Below are 27,281 nucleotides of genomic sequence, written 5' to 3' on the forward strand. Positions count from 1 at the left end.
ATGCGCAGCGGCTTGGCTGGGACTATGATAAGTCACTTAATATTAAATTCTTGTTTAATGAACTGTTGTATTAAATCAATATCACATTTGCAAACTCCCTTAATAATAAGCTGTCAGTCATCTTAGTTCATCGCGATCTCACAAAACTACATTATAATCAACAAAGCTCCTTACACTGCACAATGAATCTCTTATTTACACTCTGTCTACACTTTTTTTTTTTTTGTTATAATGAGAGAATACGTCTGTGATACATTACTCAACGCTGCAAAAACACGTAAGTATGTTAGAAACCTTTAAAGCTCTCTCAGCGCAAACACAAATATGCTGATCGGGTCAGTCGCACTGGTGCTCCTAAATATTTTTTCATGGTCGCACTGTAGAGCCCTGAAGTGTCACATGGTGTTAACATTACTAGTGGTTTCTTTAAATACTTACGAATGTATGTGTTTCCTGTTGTTGTTCTGAGTTCTCTGGTTAGGAGTGATGTAACATCAGAAACTGGGCATCTGCTTGTCATTTGCATTATTGCTTGTGCTTCTGATGTTTTTTTGAAGAGCACTTTTATAGTATTTTTCCATTCTGGCTTAGTATAGGAAATTTTTTCTTGCAAAAACTCTTGAAGCTGCTTGAAGAAAATAAATCACTGAATGTGTTTATTGGTGTTGTTTCTTGGCTCTTGCCTGTTCATCTGTATAAATAGAGACATCCTTTTTTCCATAGATGGCTCTACCGTTCAAAAGTTTGGGGTCAGACTCCTTAAGAGTTTTTAAAGTCTCTTATGCTCACCAAATCAGCATTTATTTAATCAAAAAATACAATTAAATCCTTTTTTTTTTTTTACAAAGTAAAATAACTGTTTTGTGTTTTAATATATTTTAAAATGTTAATTAATTTAATAAAAAATGTCAAATTTAAAATTGTCATCAGACTCACTCTTGTTTTGAATTTGAATGTTTTGATTTGTACTCGTGGCACAAATTAATATATTACTGTTGCTGAAAAATTTCTGTTGTAGAATTTGTATAGCTTTACGACTAGAACTATTAAGAAAATACTTTATAGGAGTTATTTTATGAGCATTACGGATGTTCATAAACACATTTGTATCTCCCAGCTCACCTGGAGGGCTGAAGTGAAAGATCCCTGGTCATCAATGCATGTTGTCATTCGTAGTCTAAAGTCTTATCCAAAAGAATTAAAATATAAAGAGTATTTCATAACGTTGTATGGATTTTTTATGGATTTTGTCTTAAAGTGTACCACGTTCCAATTTTTAAAAAGGCCAAATCTTAAAGAGATTAACATTTTTCTGTCATTTTCTCAACTTCTCAACCTTTTTTTTTTCTACTGTGGAACAAGATATTAGGAAAATGTGTTTTTGACAATGCAAGTAAAATCAGTGTGGTTCAGTATACCACTCTGAATTCAAAAATATCTTCTTTTGTGTTGCACAGATGAAATTTTCCCTTTAACTGAATCAGCAATGTAAAATATAAACCAGAAATGCTTAGTGGTGGATGAGGGTTCGCAGGGTTTCATTTTGTGAGGTGACATTTATACACTGACAGAAGTTTAATGATATTGGAACAAAGCTGGAGAGAGATATTTTGCATGACCTTTAGGACACTCATGAGGTTTCACAATATTGCAGGCAAATTCTGTCAATCATTTATTTTTTCCAACACAGGCCACTTTATACAGTCCAGTATAATTAGAAGTTCTTCTGACAGTTTACACAATGACAGAAAAGTCACGTTGGCACAAATGGCCAACATCTGTCACCGCCCACAGCCCAACGGTTTGACAGACTGCAAAATATAGGCGAGATTTCACAGGGTTTAGTTAGTGGACCATTTCCAGACTTTAACAGTCACTGTCACTTCTCTCAACATGGCGTAAACAGTTGCATCTCAAATCCTCAGGATGAGAGACAGGAGGGAGTAAGATTGCTGAAAGATCTAGGTTGTGCTCCTATACAAAGAAAGTGCAGTGTTTCACTGTTACAATTTGCTGAGAACATAATATAGCAGCTTTCAGGGGTGTAGAAACAATTATGAATATTAATACGGTGAATCACTCGTGAATATTAGTTAGATAACATGATATTCGTCAGCTAACTGATTTGCTGAAAAGCAAGTAAAAGGATGCCAATTCAATTTGATTTCTAATGAAAAAAAGAACAGGTGGCAGAGGTTTCAGCTTTCTCTTAAATCACAGATCATAAATAGGGCCAAAAATAACCTAGATCTGAGCATAACACACTAGAGAATAAAAACAGCCATAGAAAGTTAACAAACAAAGTAACTTTTGAAAAAGACAGGCATTTTTCTATCTGACCCTTTGTGTATGCCTTGTTTTTTGATGAATGTTAAAATTCACCCATGGTCAGTTTAGTTTGATTTTGAAACTATCAGACCATTTCAACTGAATACATATTTGCACACACATTTTTTTTCTTCTTCTTCCCTAAAGTAAACAGCTGTATGTACAGCAAGTGGTAATAGAATGCTGTGTTATTGTTGTAGCTGCCAGCCATTTAAACTCAGTAATCAGACCTTAGGGACGGCTGCATAGTTTTAAGCGAACAATGAAATAGGTCTGTTCTGTATTTCTTGAACTTGTGTCTACGCTATCTTTTTTTCAGTGTGTAATCCAAATATTTATGTATGTTTTGCAGCCCTGCATGTTTTAGTCACAATTCACAGTTCAATTAGTCAGAGCTTTTTCCCACACAGGAGAGGAACAAATAGGGACAAATACTGCTGGCCGCTTTCCTAAATGCACATGGCTTGGTGTAGATGTGCATCGTTTTCAGGCGATTGGATGCATATAAATGCTGAATAGCCAACAGGACATATGTGGTCACTACCTGCAGAAGGACTTCCTGCCGGAGGTGACATTGATGTTGTTGGTAAAGATGTAGGCCAGATGTTTTAGCCCCCTAAAGAAGTGGAGATTTTGTGCCTTCTTTACAGAGGAAGAGAGGTCAAGAGTTGACATTTGTGTCTTTCTACATTCCCCTGATGGAAATGTGATTGAAAACTGTGTGGGGTGCGTACTGTGTGTTCCACTTCGAATTCTGGCCAAGAAATTTTATTTTGTTTTCATTATTGTTTTCTGTAAAAACAATAGTGAACAAATAAATAAATACATGCATAAATAACTGTTGGAACACTTTGGAAACTTTGGCAAGCCTGGTAATCTTGTATAGTCCATATGTTTTGGATGACCAAGAATTAAGTGCAGTTTATTGTAGAGGGCAGCATAAACTATAACTACAAAGACTAGAAATGTCTGCAATGCCAGTGTTGTCAACACAGTATTATAACCCTAGTTTTTCTTTTTTTTTTTTTTTTTTTCTGTAAAAATTGCAATAGTTGACTCTCTTGTTTCTGTAAATTGTAACTACAAAGACTACAATGACAGTGCCATTGTTGCCAACACAGCATTATAAAAAAAGTCCCCCCACCCCACACACACACAAAATGAATAGTACAAAATAAAAAATAAAAAAAATAATAAAGTAAAATAAGCTTGAGGCTTAGCAATCGCTCTTCCAAAGTTTGATGGTTTTGTCATTTTCTAGTGCTGCTGATGCAATGATGTTTTCTGTGGGCGGCTTGTGGTTGAGATCACCACATCTGTGTGCCCCTGTAGTTGCTGTACAATCTCCTTTTGTTTTATTTTATTTGTATTTTCTTTTTCTTCTGTAAAAATGCCATTAGTTGACTCTCTTATCTCTGTAAATTGTAACTACAAAGACTACAATGACAGTGCCACCATTGCCAACACAGCATTATTTCTCTGGCTTTGATTTAACTTTTAATTTAATTAATTTTATTTTCATTAAACATTGTCATTTTTGTAGTCCACAAACACTACAAAATTATTATTATAGTTTTATTTTTACTTATTTATTTACTTTTTGAATTTACATTTTTTTTTTTTTTTTTGTCTGTGAAAATAGCATTTGTTGACTCTCACTCTCATTTCCTTTCTATACTGTCATTTTTGTAGTTGATAAGCCCGTTTGGAAACTTTAACAACCTTGGTATTCTATTATGTTCTAATATGTTTTGTATGACCAAAAATTAAGTACACTTTATTGTAGAAGGTGGCAAAAATCATAACTAGAATCGTAAAATTCTAGTATTTTTGGAGGACCAATAATTTAGTACACTTTATTGTTGAAGGTGGTATATATCATAACTACAATCGTAAAATTCTAGTATGTTTTGGATGACCAACAATTAAGTACACTTTATTGTAGAAGGCGGCATATATCATAACTAGAATTGTAAAATTCTAGTATTTTTGGAGGACCAATAATTTAGTACACTTTATTGTTGAAGGCGGTATATATCATAACTACAATCGTAAAATTCTAGTATGTTTTGGATGACCAATAGTTAAGTACACTTTATTGTAGAAGGCGGCATAAATCATAACTGCAAAGACTACAAATGTCTGCGATGCCAGTGTTGCCAACACAGCATTATTACTCTAGTCTGCCAGAACATGGAGGTGTACCGAGAGATGGAAATAGAGAATGGTTCAGAAGACCATGCTCTGAATGCATGGCAGCTCTGATCAGTAAAAAATCACTACTGCTATGACTGTGGGTAAGTACAGTACAGTTTAGATGCAATAGAAGACACTTGTACCGCTCTGCCTGCTGGGAGACTGTCATATGATGATATATTGTGAACATTGTGAGTGATAGATATCCCTCATTTGAAAGTCAATGCCAAGACACTTGGCATAGATGTGGCGTAGACGATTTATGGCCACCTGATAAAGTTATGATGACTGTCCCTATAGGTGGCTGCACAGCGTTCAATCTTCCTTCTTCATGCGCTCTCTCTCTCTTTAGCATACAGACAGCATGAAATATGACAGTCATGCATGCCGAGATTGTAATAAAAGCACAGATGGGTAGCACAGGTTTACATCAAGAGTGCTTGCTCATTTCTTGGGCCAGTCATGTGCCTGACTTCAAACCGATGATGTGAAATGTGGACAGTCTTTGACCAGCTCAATGAAAGGAATCTCTTCTGAATTGCTTTGTTCTGAAATCCAATGCCATATCATTCTAAACTATTGTTTCCATTCCAAATTTCGGAACTCCTGCAGGACATCACTCTCACACAGCGGTTATCCTGGTGCCTGTGATGAAGAGGGCCTCGGAGTACATGTACATATTTTATGTTTATGCATTGTGTTTGTTTCTTCATTGCTTTCTCTGACAGAACCACTTATGGGACTCCAAAGTTTTTGCACTGAAATACTGCAGAAGTGTGTTTTGTGAATCCAAATATATTTTGAGTCATATCAACTTTATTTTTATAGCGCTTTATAAAATACATATTGTTTCAAAGCAGCTTGACAGTAACAAACATAAAATAACAGAATCAATTGTGCAAACTTTATAAAATATGAGGCGAATCCAAATTCTGCTTTATAGCATCTCTAACAAGATGATAGAAGTTAAATATTAGTCAATATCGGTTTTGTAACAGTGTCAATATTGCAAAAGTCATTATTTTGAGATAGATTTGTCAGACAGGGCAGGGGGTTTCAAACTTTTAGATGCCACAGATCCCTAAATTTTATCTTAACATATTATTTTTTTCTTATCACTGTAAGACTGATACTTGATTTATTTATTTTAAGCAATTGTATTATATTTTAATGTATATATTTTTGCATAATGTGTTTAATTAATTTTATGAATTTTGTTCATTTTGTAATAATTAAATTAAATTGTTTAAATCTATTTTATTTGTTCTAGTCAATTTTATTGATCAATTTCTTTATTTTAATCAATATTTTATTAATTTATTTTTGTTCATTTTAATTATTTTTATTTATTTTAATCCATTTTTATTGTTTTAATTGCTTTTTTAAATTAAGTTTTGCATATATTGACTTACAGTATTTTTTTTATTTTTTTTTTATTAACATCTTTATCAGTTTATTTAGTTAGTTAGTTTAACTGTATATTATTATTATTATTATTAGATATTTTTTTATTAGGCTTGTTTGTTTGTTTGTTTATATGTTTTTTGAAACACTGCTTTTCTCCACGGACACACTATTGCTCTCATAAAAAAGAAAAAAAAGAAAAAGTCTCATATCAGGACTGAATCTAAATGCTACCTTGATATGAATTGCCTGACTTAAAAAGAACTGCAATCAAATGCGTTCACCGTCAGACCGGTAATATATTGATCCTTTTTCTTAGCTTTATCTTTATTTCCTCATGGTGCTCATTATTCCTTAATTGATTCAAAGTAGATTTAATCTTGCCATTGAGTGTGGGCTTCTTATTGAAAGCATTAGTTTAAACCCACAGTAGATCGGCATCCTCCTTTGTCTGCTCTAATTAGCTGAGCTGTGATGTATTGTTTGTTTCAAAAGGCTTTAAATGCTCCGCTTGACTTAACCTACACAGGTTGTTGTTTACTTGTGTATTCACATCTTTTATTTTATTACAGGAGGGTAATGAGAAGCTCCAGGAGATGGTGGGCAGCTGTCCTGCTCTGGGGGGCAGCGCTGATCACAGAGGCACATCCTGGCAAAGAAGGATTTACCCCAATGACGTATCGACCTCTCGTCAGATTCCGTCACAAGGTATCGATCTTTCCGATTTCATTAGCCATCCTTTTACAAGAGGAGACTCTGTGTGGCCGGTTACGATGCTAATTAATGTGGAAATCCGCATCGCATTGAGCGCTTCTGGTTTGATTATTGTCACAGGACGATTCATTACTCTTCCTCTGCTCACGAGCCGAATATCAGAGATGCATAATAATAATTTGATTAAAAAGTGTTACTGCAGCGAACTGCAGGCAAAAATTCCTGCTGTGCTGACATCATGATGAAACAGCTCAGTGTGATTGTGTAATTGAATGTTTATTGACTGGCCGTTGCAGTGAGCTTTGTGGACACACGCAGCCAGTTACCAGCAATTGAGGCGTAATGCAGCTCTAACAAGCTCCACTGCTTCTATCTCCTCTTTTTCCTTCATCATCTCCACAAGCGAACATTCATATTATGTAATAGATCAATTAAACTCTGGGAGGGAGGGAGGGAGGGAGGTATGGCACTGACTGACAGAACAGGGACCCATGGGAACACTTTCCTTTTATATCTGTATAAACAGCTGAGCAGGGGTCACTAAAATTGTCCCTTTAACGAACCTGAAACACTTTTGGTGTTTTCACGCTAAACCTTTTGGGCAAACCCGAGTCCGTTTGACAATTGACATGAGAAAATCTGCTTGAAAAGGTACATGAGTCAGTACCGATGTCTTAAATTCACATTTTTTTGCGTTATGCATGGTTCTCATAACTGCTTGCCTTTAATGAAATTATCTTTAGAGAGCATCTTGCATTCTTTGCATCTCTTGCAGTACGTCTGTAGCGCACAAACAGACAAACTGAAGTGCCTTTATGTGCGTATAAAGTTTTGCGGGTATATCCAAAGGGACAATCACTTCAATAAAACGTTGAAACTGGCATATTCTCCTCATACATTGTTACCTAGCTACAGTAAATGGCTGCCATTAGGGAATTACTGTTGGAGGTGACGCAATCATACCAACATCCGGACCCACAGGAACAATGTGGAAAGAACCAAGCAATTCAACCAAATGTGAAAACAGCCTGAGAGGAAAAGCACACGCTGGCTTTTTTAAATGTCTGAACTGTTATCATTTCAGACAGTTAGTATTGTCGTGCTATCAAAATATTCCACTTACGCATGAGGTTTGGTGTTAATTATTAGATCATTAGAAATTGACAGATGGCATATAAGCAGACATGCAGTGTTTTATAGATGATGGGGTTCCTGTGAATTTGTAATTCATTGTTTGTGACTGATACTAGAACATTAATAGCATCATGTCAGCTAGTTAAATGTATTTGTCTCATGTGCAGTGTGATTTAAGTCTGATTTATTTACTGTGACTTTTAGAAATTATTTGAAAACATTTCACATTTGCCATGGAAAAAAATGAGAGCCAACAGACTTTTCACATTTTGAAAAATTTTGGTAATTGCAATAATAATAATAATAGTTTGTATTTATTATATGTATTTGTCATTTATTATAATTTATTATTATTATTATTTGTGTAATCTGTTTTGGTATGTGAAATAAAATGGGTTTAAAAATAGTTCTTATTTGTAATATGAGTATTATTACAACAATTATTATTTTGAAAACATTAATCATGGGCAACTCTAAAAATAGTGGAGTTCTGTCTCAATGTGACCCAGTAATACAAGTAGCAAATCACTACTACCATTGTGGTTACAAATGTGGTTTAAGTGCAGAGTTAACCTAATGACTCATTAATTCTCTGAAGGTAACCTTGAACATCCCACTCCACTCAAGTATCAGTGCTGTTTGCTAATGCTCACAACCCACTCATGTAAATATTAATTTAATAAAGATAGAAATTATGAATGAAGATGCCCTTCGCTCTTTTCCCTCTGTATGAAATGCTAATGCTGTCACATACATCAGAAGGCCTAAATAGTTGAAATGCACACTGTGGGAACGCATAGCTACCAAATTTCCTGCAGTAACTTCCTTATCAGACCACAAAGTGTGAAAATCCATTAAGTGCAAAGCACAAACAACTACCAGTCTCAGATAAGAATGTATTTGATGGCACAGGCCAGACGCAATTATATTTCTTATAATTATTATTATGCTTAGTGGTTAAATTATATATGAATACTATATCAAGGATCATATTGAGTTAATGTGTGTGTTCATTCCAGAGTTTTCCAGCAATGTGAATCTATAAAGATGACTGGCAACGGATGTAGCAAGCCTGCATTTCAAATGGGGGAGGTGTGTTGGGTGAGGACTGCGGGTTTGAGCCTGTTTTTCTGGCATGGGCACAGAGATAAGCAGTGACCCCATTAGCTTTCCCTCAACTCGGTCTGCTTCAATCATCATGAGTAATTCAGCTTATAGTATGAAGCTTTGTCCTGCTCTGCAAAAGCCAATCTCCTGTCAAAGCCAAAGGTTTAATTCATCGTAGCCCCACCCTTCCTCTACCTCCACTCAGATTATGGCCCAAATTTAGCTCCGCCCTACATTTAGACCAATCCAAAAACTAGATGTTTGAGTGACAGATGGCGCACGTATAAAATAAAGCAAGGGGGTGGGGTCTTAAAGGATCTTATTATAGACGTGATTTCATTTCTGTAGTTCAGTTGCGTAATTGATGTACAATGGATTCCAGGAAGATAATCTATTCACCGAGCCTCAAAAGTCTTCAGAGCGGAATGAATGAGCTGTTACTCTGAACTAAATGCTCTCTCAGCTTTTGCAGGAATGTGAGTTTAACATAACATGAATGAAATACTGTTCAGAGCAATTATACTCCTTCCTTGGTATGCTGAATGAAAAAATAACCTCTGTATACTTAGGTTTTTTTAATAAGACCTGCAAGGTCTGCTAAGAAAGAGAGAAAAATGTGGAGAGAAATATTGGTGAAACAGGCACCATTCCAATACACTGTGACACAAGTTAAAAGTAATACATTGTAAAGGTGCTGTGGTGAAACTGGCACAGGAAGGGGAGGGGCTTGAAGCAAGTTTGTTTTCATTTTGGACAGATTGGACAAATGGCTTTAAAGTCTTTGGAAAACAAAGAGAGAAGGCCTGTAATTTGCTGCTTCATGGTAATCTCTCAGAATTAAAATCTCACCAATTATCCATCTTCTAGATATTCAAATCATTGTGTAAATCTACTTATACCAAGACCAATTACTGATAGATTTACTGATTACTGATTTATTTCGGCACCATTTGTCTTTAGACACTGTAATTCATGAACAATTTTAAAGCAACAAAGTACTGTGTATATATCACTTAGTGGCAGCATATAGCACTTTATGTACACATCAACTCTCATTGTATAGAAAAGAGCAACTTGGAAATGCTCATTTCATGTTCAAAAATGTCATGAGTAAACGCAGACCAAGTTTTCATTTTTGTGTCAGCTATTACTTTTGAGCTTCTGGCTGAGAATTTTGTTACACCTTTTGTTTTATTTTTCATCCTATGACACTGTTGTATTTCTTCCTTAGAAGCAAAATGGCAGCTAACATTAGCATATCCCATTCGTCTCTTTAATGGTGGAATATGACATCCTTTAACCTTTAGAAATAGACTCGTTGAGAGACTGCCGTACTCTGCCTGGTCTGAATGAATGAATCATTTAACTCAAACTGACAAATAATTCAGACACCAACATTTTTGAAAGAATATTTAGACTTTGCTATGGCAATATGGAATAGGAATTATGGGTAAGACATTAGAATAGGGAACACTTATTCACTATTAACTACGACTTTTCCCTCAATAAATTCCTAATTTGCTGCTTATTAATAGCTAGTAAGGTAGTTGTTAAATTTAGGTATTGGGTAGGATTAAGGATGTAGAATAAGGTCATGTAGAATAAGGCATTAATATGTAATTAATGGCTAATATTCTAGTAATATGCATGCTAATAAGCAACTAGTTAAGAGACCCTAAAATAAAGTGTCACTGAATTATGTATATCATACTTTCAAAGAAAGAAAGGAGCAGCATTCGTTTAAAATTACAATGTATTTTCACTAGAAGTAAAACAGCAATCAGATGTATTTGGGGTGTGTAAGCCATCCAATATCCAGTATGTGGATGTCTGTGGCCAGGACTCTATTATATATAGATATACTTTACTGTGAATGTATTGTAAGTATTGTTTTTCTCTCTGTTCTTGTTCCAGCAGGATGGGATCTCAGAGAGCTTACGTATTAAAGGTATGTACAAACCCTACTTCTCTCTTATTTCCTTTTACACACTCAAATATGCATTAACAAAAAGGTCCAATCAGGGTCTTATCAGGACTTTTTACAGTAGTGTGTAGGACATGTTCCATGCTAGTGTTGTGGTATTTAAAATATTCTTTAGAGGATTTTTAGGTATTTTCAGTCCGATCTCACAGCAATTTGTACATATTTTATGAGCTGGCTAATTCTTACGAAATCGTACGAATTAGCCACCTCGTAAATTATGTACAAATTGGTCGTGAGATAACATTGGTATTTGATGAACTCAGAATGTATGAGGCATAATGAACACATATGGGGTTTCTCTTATTTACACTGGCTTTTATATTAGATTATTCCTTATATAAAAATATTCCTCTTATTTAATGAAATAATGTTTTCTCGCCTGGGGTGCCAAGTGACTGCCACTGGTGCCCTTGAACAAAAAATGGTGCATGGTGGCAGTATTTGGACTGAACGCATGTTTATTTTTGGGAGCAATATTGGGTACTCGAGCGGGCCGGATATAGCTGCGTTAATTATCATGCTAGCAAACCGTCTGTGGTTTAAGGTGTAAATCACATGTTGGCTATTGCCCAGCAGTCATCTGTAATTAAGATGGCACAAGAGTTAGCCAGATGATGCCAAGAACCTACAGAGAGCGCTGAGATGTGAAAAATCCATCTCGCTCCTCAGACTGTGTGAGGTGAAATCCCACCACACATTTTATCTCAGGTCAGCTCAAAGGTGCTTGTGTTAGCAGCTCCTTTGGCTACAGGTAAGATAATCAGACTTTAATAGAGAAGCAGACTGTATTACTGCAGAAGGTCAAAGCTGAGCTGGCATTGTGATAAAAGACAGGATCTCACTTATCTAACTGTTCAATCAAATGGATGCTCTCTGTCTTTGTCTTTTCCGCCGTTTAAAGTCAACGTGAAATTAAATTGATCCTGTTTACTTTCTATTATTGTATTATTGTGAGCGTTAATCTCGTTGCTTGTTATTAAAAATGTTCTTCATAATTTTGAATCAAGTCTCTTTTCCTCTAAAACAATGTTAGGCCACTGTTGGATAATGATGGCCAACAGCCTAATAGATAATTAGTCAATGTTTTAGCAAGCTCACATTGTTCATCCAATAAGTTTAGATGGAGAAAATCAAGCCCGCCCCCCATTTTTCATATAATTTATGTAAAATGGGTTGCAAACAAGAATTAACAGTGACGCTTAGTGACCCTTACACTGTAAAAAAAAAAAAATTATAATTAATTAATTTAAAAAAACTATTTTTCGAAGTTGTAAATTCTACAAAGATTATTAAAGAATGTTTTACAAGGAAACATCAGTCTTTCTACTTCCAAATTTGACATTTAATTCATTGTGTTACTTGCCACGCTTTAATTATTTGTAAACTTTACCAGCAGTTTCTGAATCTACTAGCATTTTTTGAGTAAAATTGTAAATGCTTCACCAAATGTTTTCAGTGTACATACATTTTGGACACATTAAAAATATTCAGAATCCTAACAAAAAGAGATTCTCATAATCCTAACAAAATGTATTTTCTTTTTCATATTACCCAATTAAGAAAAGCAGTGTGGAAATGCTTGGGTGGCTTGTTCCGCATCCTACTTAAGAGTCTGTCTGGAAATAATTTTTTGATAGGCTGTTTCAATTATTTATTAATCATTTTAATTATTCAGTCTAATTACTTCATGTTTAAGTGGATTAAATTCTGACTTAGGTATATTACCTTAATGGAGGTTTTGGAAGATTCCTCCTGAGACTGCCTGAAAGGCTTTTGATGAAGCTGATTCATTTCTTTTTAATAATTATTTCACCTTTTGAAGTACATTAAGCCTTAGTGGTGAATACATTCAGTACATTCAAGACGAACCGTTTTCATCTTAATTTGTGACCTGGCAAATGTTTCCTGCTTTGTGAATTCAAAGTGCAGACTACAGCACATGAAATATTGCTGTAAAGAATATGAAGCCAACTGAAACTGGCTGTCAGAATTTGGAAAAGAGAAAAACTAAGACAGCGTGCACAAGCGCATAGCAGAATGCCCTCTAATTGGAATCTTAAATTAAGTGGCTGGCATAGCGACAGTCCCACTGTGCAGTTGAACACAAAATATCTTACTACGGAGGGTGAAATCACATCTTTTTGGTTTGAAGAATAGCTTTTTGTGTAATAGTATGAAAATTGGAGGTAATGTATTCAGACCACCAGGCACTCTACACTATTTCTCATGCCCAGCTCTCATATGCAGGCAAGTTCTATACTTTTCACACAAAAGCTTTCAAAGGCAAAAGCTTTACAGTCTTCTTTCAAATACGCAACATGACGGGGTGTGCCCGTTGAGCTCTTAGCATGCACAAAAGCAGACCCGGTCCCCCAATTCTAGCTTTCTTGATATTGTCTCAACTTTGTCATTATGATTCAATTTAATAATGTGCACACAGGGATGCCTCTTTGGCCTGTAGTTGATGAAACATTTTGAAATGCTAAAGGCTTTAGCTCTAATTTGTATGTTAATCCTGAAATCTGTTTAGCTTCTTTGGGATTCCTTTTCACTTTTTGAAAGGGAACATTGCATTGTTTCTGTTGAGAATAGAGAGTGGTCCTAGACTTACTGCCTGGCTGAAGTAATTTTACTCAACAGATTTATTTTTGGGCAACTGCCCACTATTCAACTAGTTACTGAACATCTCATGTGTACTTGTTCATGTGCGATCACTAAATGTAATTGAATTCCGTTTATGCAGATTTTGCTAAATGCTGTATTGTTTAGTATGCCTAAAGAGGAGAGGAAGGTATTATGTAATTGGATGCTTGATGGAAGATGCAGGAATATTCAGCTTAGTACAGGAATATTCAGCTCAGTACAAGTTAAGCTTAATCAAAAGCACTTTCCACTTGTCTCTCCTTTAAAAAAAAATAGTATAGACATTATGTAAGCAATATGAGTGTTAGTTTGAGTCTATTCTGAAAACACTGCATACGTGTTTATTTTAAGTAACTTTATTGCCATTACAATGAAATATCACTCACACTAAAACTGTAAAAATGACTATTTAAAGTTTTACAGCTCAAATAATGCATGTTTTAATTGAAGATTAATGTAAGCACTTAAGCTTTTTACCAAAATTTGAGCCTATTCACTTCCATTGTAAGTTCCACACTGTAACCTCACTTTTTGCTTTTTTTTTCTTATTTTAAGAAAAGCGAGATGAGTCAACTTGTAATAGTGTGGTAAAAGTCTGAGCGTTACTGCTTCTCAAATTGGTCTTTGACCATTAAGAGCTTTAATTTAATTCCAGAATAGGCTCTCAACCCAGTAGGAAAAGTTAATATTGAATTTCATGAATATTCATAAGCAGAAAAGCCAATGAAGCGGGAGGGTGTCTAATTTCAACAACGGGATTTGCACATGGAAAGTAATGAATCTAAAAAGACTCATAAGGGAGATGAACGCTTCCGTTGTTGCTCTTAACAGATGTTGTCCCGGCGACACTGAGAGAACAACCCGACACTTCTTTTCACATGCTGAGAGTGCTTTTAAAAGCCCCGTTTTAGCAGTTCTTATAGCCCGTCTACAATCATTACCATAATGCTAATAAGTTATTTAATGCTTATTTAGCATTCAGCTAAAAACACAAGTAATGCCCCTGGAAAAGTATAAATAAGACTGATTCAGACAAAGTGAAATAGTTTTTTTTTTTGGAGTCTTCCATTATCTCATCAAAAACCACTGTGAGGTTTTGCAAGCGCCAACATTTTCTCTTTTTTTTTTTTCTTTTTTTTTTTATCTCATTTCTCTATTGTTGCAGTTCTGGTGCATCTGGCTAGGACTGAATGTTGCCAGCTCAGTAAAGTAAACTGCAGTGGTGGCATACTATAAAAACAGATAACGAGATGAATGACAGATTATATGAATAAACAGGATGGAGGATATTTGTCTTTTTAGCTTTAGGCCTAATGAGGAGAGTGGTATGTTGTGGCAGCTGAAAATGCAGAAATCGAAACTTTTTTGTTGTTCTTCTTCTGTAGTAACAGATGCCTCTCGATTTAATTGTATCTCTGGATATGCCTTTTACTTTGCCACTCCTTTGCTTACTTTGTCTGTGCCCATTTTTCCTGTTAAGTGGTTGTTTTGGGAGTTGTTTAAGGAGCCACATGGACTCCAGGAACTAGTGAACTGCCTGCTGCCTACATTGGCAGTTTCTAAGGCAACATTTTAACTGCAATGGAGCATCAATTGACTAATTTGGAACGCTCTACATAGGCAGCAACTCTGATAACACACAAAGCACACATGAGACTATTGATTTCAATAGAATTTGGTATTAGCATGTTGCTTTGCTAAAAACAAAACAGGATGGCAAAGCATCCTAAATATTGGGTAAAATAGTCAAAATTTAATTAAATGTATTTGTTCTTTAAAATTTTTACACTGTTTTTCATTCCCATAGACCCCCTAGCACTCCTTTGGGGCACCTGCTCTTTTGAAACGCCCTGAAAGACAACCACAAGTAGAGATGATGCATATGGTGATAGTTGAATTGCTCAATGGCACAGAAATGGTTTAATGCTATATGAATTAGCAGGGGGAGGTTTCTGAGGGATGTACAATTACTGAAGCGTGGTGCTGCCTCATAAATAGTGTAACTCAGTGGGACTTAATGACTGTCCTCACTGTACAGATCTTAAGAATTCCACCTCCTGAGCTTCAATTGATCTTGTAACCAATGACTTTGCCACTGCTGCTTCCTATTGAACACTGTAGCTACTGCTTTATGGGAAGTCTATAACTGCATCTCTATAACTGCATCTGCATCAACATTTCTTAAAGTTCAGGCAAAAGTTGATTGCCCTTAATTTGCATTTAAACAGTCATTAGATCTGTATAGTTGCTTAGTAGAACAGATTTTTTCATAGCAGATCTTCTGAGACTGATTGGAGATAAACAATGTTGCCATCTAATGGTCGTTCCTTTGCTCATGCTCACTGATGGATCTGGATATTAATATGGAAGATAGAGAAGAAGAAATAGCGGTCTTCAACTTTAAATTGAAAATCAGATTGTCCCTGGTCTTTTGAGGTGAAAGAGTCTCATAGTGTACTATGAAATCTTGCTGTAGCTTGCTATAAAAGAAGACAAATTACTGAAAATAAGCTATTTATTTATTTTATATATTTGGTAATAAATTTTATATTTTGTATAATAATTTGTGTAAATTATATATGAATCATATCCAGTATGTAAATATATTTATTTATTTTACATTTTTATATATTTATTCACGTGCAAAATATAAAGGTGAGTATAATATAGAGTCTCTTACTGGATATAAGGAAAACATTCCTGCACTGTCCATACTTTCACATACACATAGAAACATTCACAATACTGACTTTGAGTTTGACTCAGTCTCAGATTTAAAAGGATGAAAAAGAAATTAAAATTCCGCATTTGTTCCTTTGAAAAGCCCATTCTCTTTGAGTCACAGAATGTCGCTTGCATTAGATAAATGTGATTAAAGGCCCAGGCCCCTACAAGGAAACATTATTGAAATTATCATTTCTACATGAAAAAGCATCCCGTTCAATTGCTGGAATATACCAGCATTATGACGTAAGAGACAACATTTTTAAATTTAAATATTTTATTCTCTAAAGTAAATCACTTAAAAGCTCCTGAGTGCTTGTACAAAATTTGTTCACAAATAAAGTGAAATGCTTTACTTGGAGCAGTTTTAGCAGTTTATTGACTGGCTAAAAGCAATTACTCCCCATTGATTTTTGAGTGTAGAACTGTGAATATTTTCTAGTCAATTCAGTAGAGTACAATATATTATTACTAATAAATATTCAGTTCATAAAAACATTTCCTTGAATAGAGTTTTCAAATAATCTGACTTTAAATGACTATAAATAGTATTTGTTAACTTTAATTTAAAGGGGATATTTTACCCAAAAATACAAATTCTGTCATCATTTACTCAAGTTATATCAAACTTTTATGAATGTACAGTACTTCTTCTGCGGAACACAAAAGAAGATATCTTGAACAATGTGGGTAACTGAACACTAAGGGTCCCTATTAACTTCCATAATATTTTATTTTACAGTATTTTATTTTATTTATTTTTATTACCCCCCCCCCCCCCCCCCCCCCCCCCCCCCCTTACTGTAGGGACCACCAACTGTTCGGTTAAGGCCAATTCACACCGCACAGACAAACGCCAACAAACTCCAACAAACTAGTCTGTTGGAGTTTGTTGGATCAGTGTGTTACCCCTGTTGGTGTTTGTTGGCATTGGATGGAGTTTGTTCCCTTCCAGGAACTCGAGCTGCGTCGAAAACGCTAGGGGAACATCTTCAGCGTGACCGCGCTCTGAACCAGTGTGTAATCTGTCCAATGGAAGGGCGAGACGTCATAGGCGGGTGACGTCACAAACCGGGAAGCATAAAAGCACGTGCGGTGGAACCGGCGTTTGCTTTTTGTCATTCAACAACCGCCTCTCTGTCTGTGTGTACTGTCTTTGCATGTTGTGAGCCTTATTTAGTGTTGTCCGTCCAAATATAAAACATTATAAGCTCCACATTAAAACATGTCTAAGAGTGCTCAGAAGTTGATGCACATGGGTGAAAGCAGATCACATTTCAGACCGTGTGTTCCCCCTTGCAGACACTACATCACTGTGGGGGATACTCACGATCTGTGTGTGTTCTGCTTGGGAGCAAGTCACGCAGAGTTGGCTCTCGAGGGATTGCAAGCATCTATCACTGCGTGTACTTCGCTCCCGGAAGGCTCTCTTTCGCGAGGGAGCCTTCTCCAGCATTCCCGCGGTGTTGGTCCCGCTTCTGCTGAGGCGGAGCGGCGGCTGCACTCATGGGGTTCACAGATGGATCTGGTAGTGGGAATCCCTGCCTATCAGACCCAGCGGCCGCTCCCCGGGATCGGAAGCCCGCTCCGCTCCGCAGTTTCTTCCCCCCAGTGAGGCGGCTCAACGCTCCTCCTCCGAGTAGCCCCAGTATGAGGAGCTCGTGGAGGTGGTTACTCGGGCGGTGGCCAAGTTAAACATCAGCTGGCCCGCCGAGACACCGGCCGAACCGCAGAGAAGTAAGCTAGATGAGAGGCTTCTGCGTGTCAGGCCACGACCTTCACGTCGGAGCCTGCCGTTTTTTCCCGATCTCCACACCGAGGTGTCGAGATCGTGGGACAAACCTTTCTCGGCCCATCTCTTCATTCCCGCCTCTGGTAATTACGGTAATGTGGCAGGGTTGAGTGAGCACGGATATAGAGCGATGCCCCGAGTGGAACAGACGCTCGCGAGCTATCTGTCCTCTTGCGGGGCGTCGTCTCTAAAGGTTCCGTCCTTGCCTACCAAGCCGCTGCGCATAACTTCAGCGCTGGTGGGCAAGGGGTATGCGGCTGCAGGTCAGGCTGGTGCATGTCTGTACACCATGGCGGTGTTACGGGCGTACCAAGCCGACCTGCTTAAGGAGCTAGATAAGGGAGAGAAGCTCAGGCCTGAAGATATTACTGAGCTCTGTAAAACCGCTGATTTGTCTCTCCGCGCCACCAAAGAGACCGCCCGCGCTATCGGCAGGTCTATGGCAGCACTGGTGGCTGTGTAGAGACATTTGTGGTTGACCCTGTCTGATATGCAAGAGAAGGACAGGGTCCTCCTCATGGACGCCCCACTTGCGCCTTCTGGCCTGTTCGGCGACGCCGTCAATTCCGTTGTCGACAGGTACCAGGAGGCCCATAAACATTCTGCGGCGTTTCAGCGGTTTCTCCCTCGCCGATCTCTAGCTCGGAGGGCTGCTGGGCGGGAGCAGCCCTCGCCGCGTGCCAGCTCCTCATACATGGAGGCACAAAAGCACAGCATTGTGCGGTGGGGCCGTGGCGGCAAACGCTCTGGATTGGGGACCTCGAAGGCTAAGCCGGGTCTGCGGACCGTTCTTAATTCTAGCCAAAATCCTCGGCCAAAAAGCCCTGACAAGCGTGGCCCAGGGCTTACGAGGGCAGGCCCCTCTGGGGTAAATCTCATTATACGGTGTCCGCCTTAGACATGTGGAGACGACCTTGGTTCTTGTCTCAGGGCCCGGTGTTGGGAGCTTCTTGTCGCCGCGTAATGCTAGCGATGGACGCATCCCTCACTAGTTGGGGAGCGGTCATGAGTGGCCACCCTGCCCACGGTCTATGGAGTGGTTGCCATCTCACTTGGCACATCAATTGTCTGGAGATGCTGGCCGTGTTTCGAGCACCCAAACACTTTTTCCCAGACCTAAGAGATCACCATGTGTTGGTGCGCACCGACAACACAGCGGTGGTCTCTTACATCAACCACCAGGGAGGTCTGCGTTCGCGCCCCTTGTACAAGCTGGCGCAACAGATCCTTGTGTGGTCCCAGGGCAGATTTATTTTTTATAAAATTCTAAATTCAACAGCCAACTTGAGCCAACTCCTTTGTTGGTGTTTGTTGGCTTTGTCTGTGCGGTGTGAATTGGCCTTTACTTGACTCTCTGTGACTCGAAGTGTGTTGGTGTTTGTTGGGGCAGTGTGAACATGACAGTTATTTTTAATAAAATTCTAAATCCAATAGCCAACTGGAGCCAACGTGTTTGTTGGCGTTTGTCTGTGCAGTGTGAATTGGCCTTTAGAAAGAAACTCATGTTTAGAACTACTAGAAGGTAAGTGAATGATGACAGAATTGACAATTTTGGGTGAAAAAATCCCCTTTAGGGGTCAGATGTTTTGGGTCAAACTTTGAAGCATATCATAGAGTGATATTTGCGTTTAATTTAATTGAAATAAGTGAATTATGCATGCAGTAACACTCTTCCTGTGTTTATTGTCCGACTAAGGCTTCTCGTTGCAGTGTGTTGATTGTGTTCCGTTGCTGATCTCGTTCCATTCGACAGATTTATTAGAGCTGATCTGTGTCAGGTAATAAAGGAAAATAAAATAATAAATGAGAAATAATGCCACAACTGATTCAAACTGACGCGTCTCGGAGGAAGCAGATCGCAGATCATTACGACTGAGATGCTGCAGCGTCTCGCTTTAATTTAGCCAGTGCTGAGATGTGAATTGTTGTGCTTAGTGATTGTACAGCAGCATGTTTAATGAATGAAAACCCAGGAGCACATCAAACTTTGTGTTTGCCACCTTTCCCATAGCAAAGCTTTCTATAAATACAGCTCCCCTCAGCCAGGTGCTTGCTAATATAACCCCAGAGTGATGAGAAGCCATCGTTTTGTGATATCTCATTCTGCACTCCACCAATGACTTCGGGAGAGATTTGGTTTGTTTAAAGGAATCACAGCGTAGTCGGTAAAGAGACGGCAAATGGAGGTGTAATGGCAGGCAGGTGAGCGCAGCGTATTTCTGTGTCTTCTTTTATGAGGAGTTTGAAGCATTGTTTGAATGCTGTTTATCCGGATATGTTTCCTGTGTTTTGGAACAGCAGAGTCCACAGAGGCTTCTTAAAGGGCTGCAGCGAGCCGAGCTGAAAGCAGCCGAGTGTTGTTTACTACATTACCCAGAGGACCCTAAGGACCGGCTTCTGTGCTGAAAAACATCAGATGGCCTGGGACTCGCACCTTTGGTGGGGACAAGAGAATGAAACGATGACGCAGTGTTAAGAGGAAAGAAGCAAAACCCATGTGTTTAAACAAAGGCTCTGAAAGTTTGGCGTGTCACCGCTCATGCAAGCGCAGCAGTGTCGGTGTTTAGTTGAAACACTTTACGCAGACTTTAAAAACACTTTAATGCCAAACTCACTGAGAGAAACTAAAGTGATTTTTTTTTTTTTTTTTGACCAGCATCATTAATCTTAATGTTTAGGCTGTATTCAGATATATATATATATATATAAATATATATACATAAAATTTTATTTTATATATATATATTTATATATATATATATATATATATATATATATATATATATCAAAAGGTAAAAGTAATAAAAAAGTAGGTGCCCATTAGCTATATCCGTTTTCATTATTGTTTGAGCCTGTGAATAAAACAAATAAATTGCATTATTATTATTTTTGGTCCCAAAAGCACAAAACTAAAACACATCTCTGACAACAGTATATATTGTCAGGGATATCTTGTGTACTTGTTACTAACTGTTTTAAAACTGTATAATATTTTAAAACTTCTGGTAATGTGTAAAGAAAACTTTGTCTCACTGCAGACAAATATACAGTTGTCCATCTAACTCTCAAATTTTGTGTAGCATTGTGTGTAGAAAGTGATTCTAGGTGACATTTTAGCAGTGTTGTTACAGAAATATTTATTTTCCAATTAATTTTCTTCATAGAGATTTCAAAAGTTTAATGTCAAAAAAACAAAAAACAACCAGCTATGAGATGGACAACAATATTGGCATTATCACCCCAAGACTGTGTATTTTACATATTTATGAGGGAATTAAGTATATCATAAAGTAAATAAAAAATATGAAAATTTTAAAAGTATAGCAATTATATATATTGGTTAGTAATATGCATTGCTAAGAACTTCATTTGGACAACTTTAAAGGTGATTTTTTTGCACCCTCACAGTCCAGATTTTTTAAATTTGAATAAAATGAAAACTAAAAGACTTTCAAATCACACGAGCCAATATTTTATTCACAATAGACCATAGAGAACATAACAAATGTTTAAACTGAGAAATCTTACACTAAATGAGCTCATTTCAAATTTGATGCCTGCTACAGGTCTCAAAAAAGTTGGCACTGGGGCAACAAAGGGCTGAAAAAGCAAGAAATTTTGAAAAGATTCAGCTGGGAGAACAGCTAACAACTAATTAAGCTAATTTACATCAGGTCTGTAACATGATTAGCTATAAAAGGGATGTCTTAGAGAGGCAGAGTCTCAGAAGTAAAGATGGGCAGAGGCTCTCCAATCTGTGAAAGAGTGCGTAAAAAAAATTGTAGGATACTTTAAAAACAATTTTCCTCAATGTCAAATTGCAAAGGCTTTGCAAATCTCATCATCTACAGTGCATAACATCATCAAAAGCTTCAGAGAAACTGGAGAAATCTCTGTGCGTACGGGACAAGGCCAAAGACCTTTGTTGGATGCCCGTGGTCTTCGGGCCCTCAGACGTCACTGCATCACTCATCAGCATGGTTCTGTCATTGACATTACTAAATGGGCCCAGGAATACTTCCAGAGACCACTGTCAGTAAACACAATCCGCCGTGCCGTCTGCAGATGCCAACTAAAGCTCTGTTATGCAAAAAGGAAGCCATATGTGAACATGGTCCAGAAGCGCCGTCGTGTCCTGTGGGCCAAGGCTCATTTAAAATGGACTGTTTCAAAGTGTAAAAGTGTCCTATGGTCAGATGAGTCCAAATTTGACATTCTTGTTGGAAATCACGGACGCTGTGGAGGAGGCAGACCTTCCAGCGTGCTATCAATGTTCAGTTCAAAAGTCAGCATCTCTGATGGTGTGGGGGTGCATAAGTGCATATGATATGGGCAGCTTGCATGTTTTGGAAGGCACTATGAATGCTGAAACGTATATAAAGGATTTGGAGCAACATACTGTGTGCTCCCCTCCAGATGACGTGTATTTCAGGGAAGGCCTTGTGTATTTCAGCAGGACAATGCAAACCCACATACTGCAGCTATTACAACAGCATGGCTTCGTAGCAGAAGAGTCCGGGTGCTGAATTGGCCTGCCTGCAGTCCAGATCTTTCACCTATAGAACATTTGGCACATCATTAAACGAAAAAATACGTCAAAGATGACCACGAACTCTTCAGCAGGTAGAAAATTATATCAGGCAAGAATGGGCCCAAATTCTAACACCAAAACTCCAGAAACCCATAACCTCGATGCCCAGATGTCTTCAAACTGTTTTGAAAAGAAGAGGAGATGCTACACCATGGTAAAAATGCCCCCGTCCCAACTATTTAGAGACCTGTAGCAGGCATCAAATTTGAAATTAGCTAATTTTGTGCATAATTTTTTTTAATTTCTCAGTTTATACATTTGTTATGTTATCTATGTTCTATTGTGAATAAAATTTTGCCTCATGTGATTTGAAATTCTTTTAGTTTTCATTTTATTCAAATTTTAAAGAACGTCCCAACATTTCTGGAATTCAGGTTGTAGTTGTATCTCAGCCAAATATTGTCCTATCTTAACAAATCATACGTCAATGGAAAGCTTATTTATTCAGCGTTCAGATGATGTATAAATCTCATTTTTAAAAACTTATGTCTGGTTTTGTGTTCTAGGGTCACACATGCATACATAAATATATACATACATATATATATATGTGTATATGTATATTGTGGCGGGAGGAGCCAACGACAGACACAGTGGGCGTGGCGTCAAGCCTCGGAGAGGTTTTTATTAAACAAAATATTAAAATAAAGTGTCCAAAGGGGGAAAAGTGTCCAAAATAAACAGGGATCTGGTGTCCTCGTTGTGCTGCGGGGCTCGTGAAGGAAGGCAGTGTTCAGGAGGGAAGGGTCCAGGTAAGGGACGGAGTCCGGCGGCCGCACGCGCTCCCGCCTGGAGGTCCCGGGGCGCGGGTGACGGCGGCTTCTGTGGCGGCTTCGTCCAACTCCTTGATCCCCGGGTGCTCGACGGGATTCCACGGCCCGGCGTCCTCGCCCGACGGACGTATCGCTCGCGTCTCTGGCGGCGGCGGGTAGTTCCCTCTACGCTCCCTTTCCTGGACCCACGAGGACACCAGCGTGCATGCACGGGGAAGAGACCGGTCTCCCGAGGAGAGGCGCGCTCGGCGTTTAAACGGCGGCGGTGATGAGGCTCTATTCACGTCAGGTGCGCCTCATCACACGCCGCCAGCCCTGCGTGTTCAGCGCCCCTCCTCTCTCACACACCCACTCCCGTCGGGAGCCTGGTGAAGGGCGGCGAATACGGGACGGGGTGGTGATGATGGACAGGGGGGAGGCAGCCGACTCGTCACAATATGTATGTATATATATATATATATGTACAGAGCTGGGTAGATTACTTGCAATTTGTGATTCCAGATTACATGACAAAAATTGTAGTCAGTAACGTAATCTGTTACATTACACATTTTAGGTAATATAATCAGATTACTTTTAGATTACTTTTGATTTAACTCGTTTATCACATTGATTTAAATAGCATTATCTTGTACCATAATGATGTAAAAAATTTGCATGCTGAATCATAACCTGCTTATACTGTGCATATGCATTGGTTAGTCTAGTCAGGTTTCTATGGGAAATTTGACTCTTTCATTTCGAAGGTGGGACTATTCCTCCATATTGCGTGTTGCAGTTTCTCCCATTCATAAGTATAGGAGTGAACAGTCTTTGTGTTTCTATAGTCTTTGTTTTAAATAAAACACTTACTAAAAAATATTAAATATTTATATTTACCTGCATGCCATGTGATCATTAATCATCATCAAAGAAACCGTGAACATGCAAATGTGATACTTAATTATTGAAATATTTATTTTAATATCTCAGGGGTACTTAATGCAAATATATTTGGTGAATAAGGTTTAGATGACAAAAAGTTTTGGAATGCCTGCATTACATGTATCTAAGAAATAACGTGAATATGTGCATTTTAATTAGTTATAATTAATAATACATGGTTAAAAAACCTACAGAGCAATAATTCAAATAAAAATGAATGTGTTCATCAGTAGTTGATGCAATGTTGAAACCCTTCTTAAACCTGAAATGATTTTTGTAAATCCAGTGGTCAAATGCTGTCGCCGCCTGAATAATGACTGATCTTTGTGTGAATGTCCGCAAGACTGGACTATTTATACATATATAATAAGTATATATTCGGTAGACTATTTTAGAAAGGAAAATTTAAAAGATGAAAAAGAGAAATTAGGGGGAATCAATGATTTATGAATAATTTATTGCTATTGTGTGAATAATATGTAATCATGTAATCCATAAAAAAGTAACTGTAGTCTGATTATGAGTATTTTAAAATGTAATTTACTCTGATTACAAGTACTTAATTTTTGGAATCTGATTACGTAATCCAGATTACATGTAATCAGTTACTACCCAGCTCTGTATATGTATATATACATACACACACACACACACACACACACACACAGACATATGAATACTCAAATTGAAGAATTCTGTTGTTAGATTCTAGGTTTATGTTTATCATTGTCATATACATTTTGCATTCTGCTCTTTTTATGTAGATTTCAGGTATTTTAGTTCATACAACAATGAATTTATTTCAATCCTCTGTTGAAAAATAGAAACCATCACATAATTTGTAATGGTTTTACTGGTTATAATGAAAATAGTATTGGTTTTAATGGAAACTGTAATGGCGCCTGTTGGTCTCTACTGGTAATTTGTCACCTTCTATCCATGGCTTTTGTTAAAACCACTAAATCCTAAGGTAAAACACACTACAGGAAACCATTATTTAATGGTTTTAATGGTTAAAAATTGATGGTTTGTAATGTTTGTAATGCTATTTGTAGTGGAAGTCATTCGGATTTCTGTGATTGTTTCTATTGTTTTTGTCAGCATGTAGGGTCACCATGGGTTTTGTGATGTTATTTGCTATAAATGCGATAGGATTGCTGTAATATTGTGAGATCGTAGCGACTGTTTGTAGTTGTGGTGGACCTAGGGGAAGTCGCGGCCTAATGGTTAGAGAGTCGGACTCGTAATCCAAAGGTTACGGGTTCGAGTCTCGGGCCGGCAGGGATTGTAGGTGGGGGGAGTGAATGTCCAGCGCTCTCTCCCCCCTCAATACCATGACTGAGGTGCTCTTGAGCAAGGCACCGAACCCCCAACTGCTCCCACGGGTGCCGCAGCATAAATGGCTGCGCACTGCTCCGGGTGTGTGTTCACAGTGTGTGTGTTCACTGCTGTGTGTGTGCATGTTGGATGGGTTAAATGCAGAGCACGAATTCCGAGTATGGGTCACCATACTTGGCAGTATGTCAGTTCACTTATTTCTTATTTCATATTTGTGAGAAAATCCAGAGCCATTTTTACTCCCAGTCCGTCCCTATACACACACACACACACATACACAAATACAGAAATATATATAAGTTTGTAAGAGACTTGATTTTGTTGGTCAAGGTGCTTTTTATTTTAGCTAGGTTTTTTTTTTTTGGAGTGATGGCTTCAAAGGAAGTATATATAATACCACTGATTAATAACCTCATACATTTTGAGGTAAGTCTCCCTTGAAATGTTTACACAGAATGGTTAAAAATCTGTTTCTCTGTAGAGAAACAGAATGGGATTTTGTACTTCTGAAACCAGACAGTGCTCTATTTATCATCACAAATGACTTTGAGCAGATGGATATCAATTACAATAGCTAAGATATGACAAGCATTCACGATTCTTTTCCAATGCATTGCTCTTTCTCGTAGCTAATATAAAATCTTCACAAATGCAAAGTAACTGATGTGCTCATCCTTTTATTTTGTCTGGAAGTCTTCGGGTGAACATCTATATGAAGAGATATGACTGTATCTGACTCTGAAGCCCTGCGCTGAGCTCTTATTAGTTATCATGCATGTCATGGATCTGCTATAATCAGCACCTAAGGGATGACACTCAGTTCGGAGACCAACTGGGTGGGTGGAGCTCAGTTATCCCTCAGTCATGGCTTTGCTGTCGGTGTCAGGTAGAGGAATAGTTCCCCGGTGAAGGCCGCTGCATTTCTTCTGACCTTTTCAGGTCATGAGAATGTTTTTGTTCTGCTGCCGCTTTTCATTGGCTCACTTTTTTGATTATTACTTCTTTGTACTGTTACTTTAGTGCAGACTTTGATAATCTTGTATATGCCACTCTCTTTAGGGTTTCGTCTTGGCTTTTATTGGGATGAAAAGTCCATGTTTGATGGTGGGCAGATGAAAGCCTGACACGACACCTTCACCCAAACCCTTTATCAGAATCAAGCGTTCCTTCTCTCCCTCTCAGCCTCTCTCTTCTCTCTTTGAAAAGCTGACTCATCAATAACAAATCATTTCGACTGAATTAGTCATTTGTCTTTGATGTCACCGTGGTCACAGCGAGTTACTGTGTGCATACCAATCAGACGCTATCTTGGCTTCTGTCCACCCTGCTGGCAAAAGCCAATTTTCTCTTTTTACTACAACAACCTGCAGTGAGAAGGTCTTTATTATGTGCTACTTGACGAAGGGGTCATCATTTAATTACACATATCTAAAAGGTTTCTAACTCCCTGTAAAGGCCACTGTACGTAAAAGCACGACTGTGTGTTTTTATGCTTCACAAACTTGCTGTGCTATACTGAACATGATTGTTGTGAGTTTGGCTAATTTTAGTGTCATCAAAATTATGTTGCTGGCTTACATATAAAGTATAAAGTTATGAAATTACAGTAATGACTTGGAAGTCAGTTAA

The 27,281-nt window shown here is 37.9% G+C and overlaps 1 protein-coding gene across 2 annotated transcripts in view; it reads left to right on the forward strand.

Annotated features, from left to right (window-relative positions):
• The window catches only part of LOC306883735 (follistatin-related protein 5-like), a 142,254-nt gene that overhangs the window by 13,882 nt on the left and 101,091 nt on the right, over nucleotides 1-27,281 (forward strand). Inside the window, exons 2-3 of one of the 2 annotated variants that reach the window (XM_079439166.1) lie at nucleotides 6,501-6,636; nucleotides 10,798-10,831. In XM_079439166.1, coding sequence (XP_079295292.1) covers nucleotides 6,501-6,636; nucleotides 10,798-10,831 — 170 coding nt within the window. The remainder of the gene's footprint in view (nucleotides 1-6,500; nucleotides 6,637-10,797; nucleotides 10,832-27,281) is intronic. The other variant, XM_079439167.1, reaches the window with a different exon arrangement.

This window comes from Barbus barbus (genome assembly GCF_936440315.1).
Source record: "Barbus barbus genome assembly, chromosome: 17".
Classification (NCBI taxonomy): domain Eukaryota; kingdom Metazoa; phylum Chordata; class Actinopteri; order Cypriniformes; family Cyprinidae; genus Barbus; species Barbus barbus.